Below are 11,258 nucleotides of genomic sequence, written 5' to 3' on the forward strand. Positions count from 1 at the left end.
ATAAACATGTACGGCAATCAAACAAGTATCATCTTTCAAGAATGTGTCAGGTCAAGATTTTTTATCATTATGATCCAGAAGCTAAGTCACTACCACTAATTTCTTCATGTGAGCCATCTCTCCTCTGATCTCGTCAGCAATCAATGTCTGCTTGCCTTCCAGGACAGCTCTGAGGCTCGTCAGGCTCTCACCAAGGTCCTTTTAAATTCTCCAGTTAAAGACAGTTTCTGTGGTTTCTTCATGATTCACCAAGCTAAGTCACAACCACAAATTTCTTCATGTGAGCCATCTCTCCTCTGATCTCCTCTGCAATCAATGTCTGCTTGCCTTCCAGGACAGCTCCGAGGCTCGTCAAGCTTTCACCAAGGGCCTTTTAAATACTCTCCAGTTTAAGACAGTTTATGTGCTATTTTCATGATTTACCAAGCTAAGTCACGACCACAAGTTTCTTCATGTGAGCCATCTCTCCTCTGATCTCCTCAGCAATCAATGTCTGCTTGCCTTCCAGGACAGCTCTGAGGCTCGTCAAGCTCTCACCGAGGGACTTCATCCCCTCAGAGTTCTCCTTCCTGAACTCCTCGATCAAGGCTCGCAGTCTACGCTCCAGTCTAACCTGCTCGGCCTGGAAGGAGTCCTCAACATCTCGTCTCATGTCCTTGAGCTCAGAGGAGACATGGGACTTTGCTTCTCGTTGGTCTGCTTCCAACTTCTCCAATTGCTTTTCCAGAGCATCTATCTTCTTCTTAAAGGTATCCTCCATTTCATCCTGGAAAATACAAATGAACAGGGTTTTGTATAAGACATCCTTCAAAATGGAAGGTATAGAAGGCAACTCTGATACCTTGTTCATGCCATCAAGACTAACACCAGACCAACACCAAGCTGAAAAACTTACATTACCCTGAATGAAACAGAATTGGCTGATTTGGGTTCAGCGTGGAGTTTGGTTGGTGGTAGGACTTAGGTAGTGGGCAGTGCAAAATCTCTTCAATGTGAATAAAACACAAGTGTGATTTGTTAATCTTGGTCTTTGAGACTCTGACACATCAATGGTTTTTATCTTTGGGGTCATGATCCCTTCATGGATTGTTTCAGACTTCGCTGATGGCGTATAAATGGGTTACAAATGAGATAATGTACCATTGCATTACAGGAGATAATAACACTGTCAAAGGGTACTCACAAGGAATTTCATCATGGGTTGTGTTGACAAAAACTTATAATACTGTATTAGATCAACTGGCGATACTTTAAAGAAGAGATTACTTGAGAGCAATAGGGTACCCTTTTGTAAATATGCTATACTTCAAATAAAATAAAATGATAATGATATCTGTAACCAAAGAGTTTGTTCTCTTTCCACTTTCGAACATTTAATGGATTCTGAATAAAATTGGAACAGGGGGCGTTTCACAAAACTTGTCATCAGTGACAAATGTCAGTTTTTGTTATAAGCTAATGAAATCCTTGCTTCTGATTGGTTATCAGCAGATTTGTCACTGATCTGTTGACATTTGTCATTGAAAAGGCTTTGTGAAACACCCCCTGGTGTAATAGTTACCATCCTCTTGTCTCTCTTTGATCTTGCAGATTCCAGTGTCATTGTCATGTCCTTCTCCAACTTCTGCTGTGATGAAAACCCTTGAGAACGAATGGACTCCACTGTCTGATGGGTTTCTTTGATCAGGTTTTTGAGCTTGACATCCAAGGCACTTAGGGCTTGCTGAAATGTGTCTTCTGATGATCTTAATCTCGCACTGTAATCAGATTGGTGCTGTTCGCTGTTCTGTCCCAATCTTGAAATCTTTATTTAAAACAAAACATTCATAAACAGCAAATTTCAACACAGAAACTAGCGATACATTCGTACTGATTGAATCAACTTTGATGGAGCAATCAGCATCATTATAAACTTAATACAAAGTACTTATGAAATGTTATAGATCATAGCATACAGATATAAACAGAATATACTTATCTAGTGACGCAACTTTCATAATTTGCAAATAAAGTTGTTATTCAGTTCTTCAGTAGACAAAATTGAGTCACATTTGTTGCATCAACTTCTTTGATTTACCGTAAATGAACCCGATGGAAACACTTTTGATTCTACATGCTGCAAAACCATACTCTTTTGCAACATGAAAGTTCCATTATTTGTTCTGGACGTCTATTTTCACGGCAAAAAAAATTAATTGCAAAAATTTAAAGCTGTGTCAGCTGTGATTCAATTATTCCATGGCCTGAAACTTTGTGGATCTGGACCACATGAGATTTTCGCTAACATCTCATGCAAGCAAATTTATCTGGTTTTATAGTAAATAAGTTGTCCAAGAGTGAATGAGAACTCCAACAATAAGAGTAAGGTTGCCTGAAAAAATTCTAGCATAAATCTTCACCTTCTCAAAAGAAATAATAATATAATAATAATCTGTACTTACAAAGCGCTTAATATGAAATACAGTCTCTAAGCGATTTACAGATATTATTACCCCGGTCACACGATTCCAACCATATGGTCACCGTGAGGGCACATGGCAATTACCAACACAAAGGATTTTGTCATCCAACCAGGTCCCTGTTTTTCTCCTGGGTATGGAGAATGAATTCAAGTGAATGAATAACTAAGGATCTTCAGCTTACTCACCTTTTCTTCCAGTATATTCTCTGTCCTTGTCTGGTTCCCGATGACAGTCTGCATCTGCATCATCAGCGTACTGAGGGTTTCGTACATCTTCCTCATGTCTCCAGATAGAACTGAGATATTGGCATCGCATCTGAAAAGGGTAAAGGGAGACAAATATTTGGTCCCAAAAAAATCAAACAAGGTTGTCTGGAGAGATAGTCCGGAAGTCAAATTCTTAAAGACCCTAGACTATCCGATGAAAATACAACTTTATATCCATAGAGAGCTGAATGAAGAATAAGAAATGAATAATTCAAATTCAAAGGAATATAAAATACTTTTCCTTTCAATATTTGCATAAAAGCAAATTGAAATCTCATATTCTGCACCCTTCAAATTACAGGTCAACAGGGGTCAAATTTGCAGCAGGTAAGGCGACGATATATATATGTAGCATGTGGACCCAATTGGCTCACCAATATAGCTGATGGTTTGGAAAATCTTGCACTGACTGGAAGCATCGAGGGGAGGAGGAGTAGGGGTGAAGGAGGATTCTGTGGATGAGTAGCTTAAGGAGTGGGATCTCTGAAAGTGGAATGGATTTCGGGGAAAATGAATTACTTCATAGAATATGGGACAGAGAGTTGTGGCACTCCATGGTCGCCAACGTCTCAGGATATGGCACGTAGAGAGAGAGAGAGAGAGATAGCTGAGGCGATGAGCCGTGCTTAATTAATGTAAAGTCATTGTGAATATATATGCATACTCCACATAAGATGATGTAATCAAGTCAAACTAGCTTTTAGGTTGACAACTTTAGATTTTCGATGCTTTAGATTTCGAGTTTTCAGAGAGCTGTTACTCCTCTGACAGATACTAAAATAATATATAATTTATATTATTGCAATCTTTCGCTTATAAGCTTTACGTTGTTGTAATACATTTATTTCATATTTTGACTTCCGACAAAAAAAGTCAGAGTTGGTAGCCAGAAGGGCATCTACATGTAAGAGACTAATATAGGATATTACATTTCTGGTCTCTGCAGATAATAAAAAATAAAAAAATCCATTGGTATCTATACAAATATGTAAAAAGCCTATCATCTTGTTCCTCACTGCTTGGGTCAAGAGAAGCAGAAGTGAAGATAGGATTTGTCAAATATGATACAGGAGATCTATCATTCTGAATGTCAATTTCTTTATCAGAGGGTTCTGAGTAATCCTAATATGCCAACTAGTGTTATAGAGTCAAAACTGCTATTGAACAGCAGTTTTCATTGAAGTATTGTATAATAGAGTATCTATACAAAACTTTTATGTGCCTAAAAAAAGTAGAGGTGTCAAGGTCTAGTGGATACGTCATCGGACTGTGGATCACATGGTTCATGGTTCAATATGCCATTTTCGTAATGTAACCAAATTTAATGCATAAGTCTTTGTGAAGTGCCTCAATACAAATTATTTCATTCACCTGGTAAGAATAACAGTATTTCAATAGACATAATCCAAACTGCATACATTATTTGTTGCCAGGTTGGACAAACATTATGGCTTGACCTACCTAGCAACACTTGATATATGCAGTTTGCATTCTCACTATTGAATTACTATTATTCTTTTCAGGTGAATGAAATAATTTGTATTGAGGCACTTCACAAAAACTTGTGCATTTAATTTGGTTACATTACGAGAATGGTCTATTCCTGCCACCAAGACATTAATCTACATTTGCCACTCTCTGCCCAGGTGAAGTAAATTGGTACCCTGTACGAAGAAATTCCTTGACTGCTTTACGGCCTTATTATGGTGGCTGCCGGGGTGATGATATTATACTTTGTATCATGCGCAATAGAGTAATTAATATTCTTTTACTAGCTGAACTTTATAAATGGACCTATTATTCTTATTATCTAACTCCAAAGAGTGGTCTTAACAATAGGTTCAACCTTACCTAGCTACACGAGTCAGGAGAGTGATTTCTATATTGAAGGCTTTACCTTGCTACACGAGATCGAAGGTCATTGACAGAAGTGGCTTGCTGGACTTCAAGACTCCTCATCATGGTGTTGCTCATAACACTGGCCTGGTCACGTCCACTGAGCTGGTTCTCTAAACTCTGAAAAGCAAAATTTCAAAAATTTATATGGACTATTAAATTTAAAGTCAAACTCTCCTGTTAAAGGTAAAGACAGTATTGGAAACTCCCCAATTTCAAAAAATGAAATGGAAGCTCTTATTACCAATCATGTGAAAAAATATGTTTTGACTAATATACGATGATGAAAATTTTGCCGGGAAACCGGCTACTAATTGATATGATGATGATGATGGACAGCATTTGTATGGCGCCATATATCTGTTTCAGATAACATTCAAACGCGCGAGCTCCTCCAATAAAATTATCATTTAAATGTCTGAAGGAAGATGTGAGTTTTGAGTGAAGCTTTGAAGTGGTCCAGGTTGTCAATTTCGAGAATAGATGATGGAAGGGAATTCCACAGGCGAGGAGCAATAGAAGAAAATGCCCAAATGCCAAATTTCTGACCATAACTGGTCTTTATCTTTAAGAAATTTCATGCATTATAAACCATTATTACCCGTATCAGACATCTGAGCTGGTCATTTACAAAACCGTATTGCCTTAGTTTTCATTAGCAGTGGGAATGGAAAGGTATATTCTTTGTATTTTCCTTGGTCTCCCTGCACGTATAGACTTTGCATGCAGAGACGAGTGAAAATATAGTCTCATATTGACCGCGCCATATTTTGTCATTTTCATTGCACATCTATTAAACCTGCGCACTTTGCACACACTCTATTGTGACATAATAATCACACCAAAGGCACACTGTTTGCAGTGTATCAAAAATGTTGTCAAGCACTGCTGGTTTACAAAGTTTGTTCAGTTCTTTAAGATTGTCATGGTTGATTTATGTATTTGCTCTAGATGTCTGATTTGGATAAGAATAAAATTATTGACTGGCTTAACTTTCGTTAGATACCACATATATTGCCCTCACAAGACCCATATTGCCCTCGTCTTTGACTCGGGGCAATATGAGTCTAGTTTGGGCAATATATGTGGTATCTCCCTCAAGGCCAGTCAATATTATACAAATATTTAATTTATTTATTTAATTTATTAATCAATCTTTTATCATTACAATTTTTTTTTTTTTGGGGGGGGGGGGGGACGGTTTGATTTGTTATTCAAGGCTCCTCATGTCCCTAGTTAGGGTTTTTCATTAGTTTAGTGCATAGCACATTGAGAGAGATAGTTGTGAGACACGACTTTGTCGCAACTATCTCACTCATATGCCATGGTTTAGAGGGTATATCACCATCAGCCCCATGTCATTACCTTTAGCTGGTAAATGGTGTTTTTCTTACAAAAGAAGTTAGAGGATATATGCAACTTTATCACTTCATCCCATATTTAAAACAACAAATTATGAATAAATTAAGACAACCTGTACGTACATTCAAATAAACAGATGCTTCTTCATCTTCACGGAGAGCCAAAAGTTGAGTTATTGCATCCACTTGACACAAACTTTTGTTCATCATTTAGTCAGTAAATTTCATTAACATAGAATAACTATGCTTTGTCAGGCCAGTCTTAGCAAAGCATTTGGATTGTAAAGAAAGGATTGCAACACATTGCTTGAACTTTTATTTTCCCTATAACCATGTAGTCACGAGACATGCAGATCCCTTACAATATAAAGCTAAAAGTAAGCCAGAACCCTAGATTAAAACAATAAAATATTTAACAACCTACTTGTACGAGATATATAAATACACCATTAATTCTTTGTAATAACCCAAGGTTACCCAATTCTAAAATTTACTAACCTCAATGTCATGGCTTAGAGTTTTCACAGCCAAGGTAACAGTGTGAAGATGTTCCTGCAACAGCCCCCTCATGTGTCGATCGTTCCGCATGTCATGATACCCATCGTCCTCCACCATGTGAGCGACGATGGCGTCCTTCAACTCAGAGGCACGCTCTATCAGCATACGGGAATTCCGGGAGTTACCCCTAGATGGAGAGTCCTGTTTTAACAAATAAAGCAATTATATGTATATGATCTGCCTAGATATAGACACTTGCTTCAGGATCTGAAACCTAGTGCAGAATAGATAGTCTTGAGAGAGAAACAAAACAAAAAAATAATAATAAATAACAAACAAACAGAATGTAAAATTGCTAGCATCTCACAAATTATCAATTAAATGGGGGAGGGGGGGGGGGGGGGGAGGAGGTGTTGATAGTATTATCACTCCCTGCCTTTGATGATATTCAGGAAAAGAACCGGTACTTGAATAAGGTGAAAGAATATCTGTCATTTAAAATAAAATTGAAATGTAGTGTCCAAGACAAATAAAGATAATTCAGATTTTCAATGTCACAAATTCTATGTGCAATTGTTTACTTTATTTAGTACCAAAAAAGACAGTGAGAGGCTGTCTGTGATGATGATCACAAAAAAATCACAGTTCTGGCTTCAGCTACAGTCATCAGTCGACAAATATCTCGAACACTTTCATGATATTAAAAGAAAGTATCTAATTAATAACTGACCTGAATATTCTCATGTGACCTTGCAACATTACCCCAGTTTCCTTGAACTTGAAGAGGGGGCAACCGGCTGGCCATGATATGGGGTTCACTATTTTCAAGTCAGAAGTTAACTGTTTCCAATTTACAAAGACTGAGCTGGCAGGATTGAGTTGTTATTCATCATAATGAAATGTTTACAGCAATCCTTCTGGAGTTGAATTGTGTTTTCCTTCTACATTTCTGCCACCATCTATAATAGACCCTCTACCTGTAGAAAAAAGAAAGAATGCGTATTTAATAATAATAATATTGGATATTTATATAGCACACATATCCACCATGCATGGTGCTGAAGGCGCTCCAACTATAGTATACCCCAGCTCTGCTGACAGCATTCAAGGAATCCCTTCCAACCGGTACCCATTTAACACCTGGGTGGAGAGTGGCAAATGTAGGCACTCAGATCAGCATTACTATACTTGCTGCGATTAGAATATGACCGACGTGGCTCATGCACTACAGCTTAGCCTTGCCCTTGCACGACTACAACAAACTTGAACAAAGTCCTAAATTGTTAAGTTTAGGACTCCACATCATCACTTCATTTCATTATCATTCATTAACACGTTAATTACGTATACCGGTACGCGGTACCCAGATTGCAAACGTTGTGTATCCGCTTTACACCCGACTTAAAATATTGCAATTTGAAGAAGTTTACATGCAACACTTCATAAATCAATTTAAGACTTAATTTATGACCGTTAGGACAACTATTTTCTATTTTAGTATTTACGATGCAAGTGCTATTCGATGCAACGATTTTGTGAGCCCCGTTTCAACTTTTATTTTTGTTTAAAACAAGCGGCTAGACACACAACCCCCCCCCCCCCCCCTCGTAAGACTAAGAGTCTGCTGTCTAGATTAGTCAGAGTAAGAGGGGGCGCTATGCCACTATTGTAGTTCCGTATCCACTTTTTTAGCAGTTTAATAATTTTAATATCCATTCTTAGCAAATGAATTTTAGCCCAATTTTTTACTAATTTTAATCATAATCATATATTGCATTTTCCACCTGAATTTGGATCACATCCGACATCGGGAAACCTCCGTTTAGGGCTTCGATGTCGACGTCGTTGCTAGTACCGTCTCTATACACTATAGCTCTGCACCTCATACTGAAGCTAGTAATAGTATCAGTCCAAAATTATGCAAACTTCTTGTATGGTTTATGGTATTACGCGCATGCACGATACCATAAACCATATGAGAAGTTTGCATAATTTTGGACTGATAGCTTCAGTTTGAGTTGCAAAGCTATAGCGTAAAGACGGCACTGAGCGACGACGTCGACATCGAAGCCTTAAACGGAGGCTTCCCGATTTCATATGTCATGTGATCCAAATTCAGGTGGAAAATGCGATATAGACTAGTCTATGATTAGGTCCAACTGTTAGTCTATGATTAAAACAAATAAAAAATTGGGCTAAATTTCCTTTGCTAAGAATGGATATGAAACTGCTAAAAAAATGGATACGGAACTAGATCTACACTAGCACCTAAGAGAGGGCTAGACTCTCTAGTTAGGCTCCCCGTTTGAATAGTTAATGATGGAATTTTAATGCCTTTTGTTTTGCCGTAATTTACTCTTAGCAACCAATCAATATCGATGATAAAGAAAACTTCAAATACATCTAGGTAGGGTGTCTGATCGCGCACCCGATGTTGTGTGCTAAAATCTTTCCCATAGAGATTGCACACATCCCTATGTGGTCTACATGCATTGCGCGACCAAGCAAAATTGGTCAATGATTTTATGAAAAATTTGAAATTCAAACCTTTATAACAAATGATCCTGAAGGTGAAACTCAATAAATGTGGTGTCATATGAAAGAGCAGGTTTTTCTCCATATTCCCCATAGGGGGCCACCCCCGGAATTCTAAATATATCTTGCTCAAAACAGCGATTTAAACATCGTTTCCATGGTAACTCGGAGATTTACCAATTTCACGAACTGCCCCCCGAGGGATAAGTTGGGCCAGCTGTAAAGAATATATCCATGCACTTATTTTTTCTCTAGTCCCAAGGGATCATTTGTTACAACAGTTTGAAAATACCCTTGCTCCACGCTTTGCATATCGTGCTGTGCATTAGCTGTGCAGCTTTTGAGCAGAAATTATAACTCTGCGTGAACCACTTTTCTGTCCATTCTGACCAAAATGCTATGAATATTGCACAGTTTTTGAGGGGCTGTATCTTTTGATAGAAACATCGGTGAGTCTTGAAATTTGGAAGGTATTATTCTGATTACATTTTTTACTCCAATATCCAACAAAAATGGTGAAAAACGATCCCAAATTGAAAATTGAAAAATCGTTCAGACACCCTAATCTAGGCATATATTTAGCCATGTCTAGCTAGGCAACTAAGCACAGCCGTCTGCTCGATGAAGCCGAGCAAACAAAATGTGGCCCCGAAGATCAGGGCGGAACTGCACTGATTGATTCTGGCATCCCGTTGAACTGACGTTGTGATTGCAAGTTTTGCAGAAGCTAGAAGATGCAAATCCGGCGAACTAACAAGTCCAAGAGATTGAAGATAATCCCAAAACTTTTGTAATAATACGCCTCATGTACAAAATTAATTAATCTGCTTATGTACGACAGTAAATTTCAAACCCTTTAATACTATCGTAGTATCCTGTAGCTTTCTTTGATGTAAATATAAGGTAATTTATTTTTACGTCTTCTTACTTTTCTTGGAGAGCGGCGCCGCAGTCTGTCTCCATGTAAACGAAATGTACTGTACTTTCAAATAGGCAAAACGAAAAGGAAAATAATTTGAGAGACAAAATTAATTATGGCTTCGGTGAACTCAAACACCGACAACTAACATCAGACAAGTCTTTCGCTTACCTATGATTTCAGGGCGGTAAAAACTGGGAATTCGTAGGGGTTGGAGCAATCTGCCACACCCCCCCCCCACCCCCCCCCCCCCCCCCCCCCCCCCCCCCAAAAAAAAAAAAAAAAAAATTAATTTTTTTTTTTTTTTTTTTTTTAAATCCAGGAAATCGAGCTGAAGTCTAATGAGGAATTATCTGTATTTTCATTTTTGTAGTGAACAAAAGGCTTCCAAAAAAAACTATACCAAATACCGTCAAGCTGGCTCGAATCCCTCTCCTCAGTGGCCCGAGGAGACCAACAAAAGACTAAATAATTATGTTTAAAACTCTGCTTATAGTAGACAGATTTGTCTGTATACCCGATAACCTGAAAGCTAGACAGATAAATCCGTCTGCTTGGAGGATTAAAAACAAGAATTGTCTTTAGAGGCTCTCAATTCAAGCCAGATCGATGTACTATCTGCTCTAAGTGGAACTTCTGAATTGATTCTTTTGTCAACCCCAAAGCGTAAACAGTTTGTATTGATAAATCAAGGGTTGCCTGCCCCATTCCACATAGGCCTACATGATGATGTAAACATAAAATATGTACAATTAAAAAAAAGAGAAATCAAAATAAGGTTACAGTAAGATCGCTATCTGTGACGTTACGGGCCAGGAGCTAGGCTTGAAAGCGACCCCCCCCCCCCCACAAGAATCACGAGGGAGGTATGTGTGGGAATGATCTTTTTGTCTCCCACAACATGTCCGATTTAAAAATTTGTGTCATACACTTAATGTTCGCCTAGATCTATATATTATATGCCGATCGAAGAGGGGGGGGGGGGATATTATTCTAAAAATGGTAGCTGTAATTTTTGGCTTTATAATTTATATAAAATTAATATTACATTTTCTACATAATTTGATAAATCCCCTGTCCCTGAATATAAGCCCCCAAAAGAAATAACCATATCACTCAAAGTCATTATATGCCCACAACGAGAGATTTTAACAGAAAAACTTTGAGAGATTAGAATGCTAATGCCAAGGGTAACGACATCATTAATTTTTTATTCGCAATCATATAATCATGAATGAGTACAAGCCTAGTCTATAATGTCAGTACTTTGAATTTACCTTTTTTTCACTGGGGTATACTATGGGGTAGTGATTTGAATTGG

The 11,258-nt window shown here is 38.0% G+C and overlaps 1 protein-coding gene across 2 annotated transcripts; it reads right to left on the bottom strand.

The window, feature by feature from the left end:
* Positions 1 to 414: 414 nt before the first annotated feature.
* Positions 415 to 9,993, bottom strand: LOC582125 (protein FAM81A). 2 transcript variants are annotated; one of them, XM_030976802.1, is made up of 7 exons: positions 9,947 to 9,993; positions 7,214 to 7,460; positions 6,484 to 6,684; positions 4,626 to 4,744; positions 2,648 to 2,777; positions 1,562 to 1,804; positions 415 to 766 (listed from the first exon to the last, which is right to left on the bottom strand). In XM_030976802.1, exons 2-7 carry the CDS (start codon positions 7,286 to 7,288, stop codon positions 428 to 430), a joined length of 1,107 nt encoding a protein of 368 aa, XP_030832662.1. In that variant the 5' UTR covers positions 7,289 to 7,460; positions 9,947 to 9,993; the 3' UTR covers positions 415 to 427. The 2 variants fall into 2 exon arrangements, with proteins under 2 accessions (XP_030832662.1, XP_030832663.1); XM_030976803.1 differs by lacking the exon at positions 9,947 to 9,993 and adding an exon at positions 9,872 to 9,887.
* Positions 9,994 to 11,258: the final 1,265 nt, after the last annotated feature.

The sequence above is a fragment of the Strongylocentrotus purpuratus genome, unplaced genomic scaffold, assembly GCF_000002235.5.
Source record: "Strongylocentrotus purpuratus isolate Spur 01 unplaced genomic scaffold, Spur_5.0 spur5_scaffold_9, whole genome shotgun sequence".
In the NCBI taxonomy this organism is placed as follows: domain Eukaryota; kingdom Metazoa; phylum Echinodermata; class Echinoidea; order Camarodonta; family Strongylocentrotidae; genus Strongylocentrotus; species Strongylocentrotus purpuratus.

Bases quoted from the DNA above. Each gene is read 5' to 3' on its own strand.
- LOC582125 (XM_030976802.1), bottom strand. From the start codon at position 7,288: ATGGCCAGCCGGTTGCCCCCTCTTCAAGTTCAAGGAAACTGGGGTAAT. The intron at 6,685-7,213 runs GTCAGTTATTAA...TTGTTAAAACAG, and splicing joins GGTCACATGAGAATATTCAG to GACTCTCCATCTAGGGGTAA. The intron at 767-1,561 runs GTAACTATTACA...TGTATTTTCCAG, and splicing joins CAAAGAGAGACAAGAGGATG to GATGAAATGGAGGATACCTT.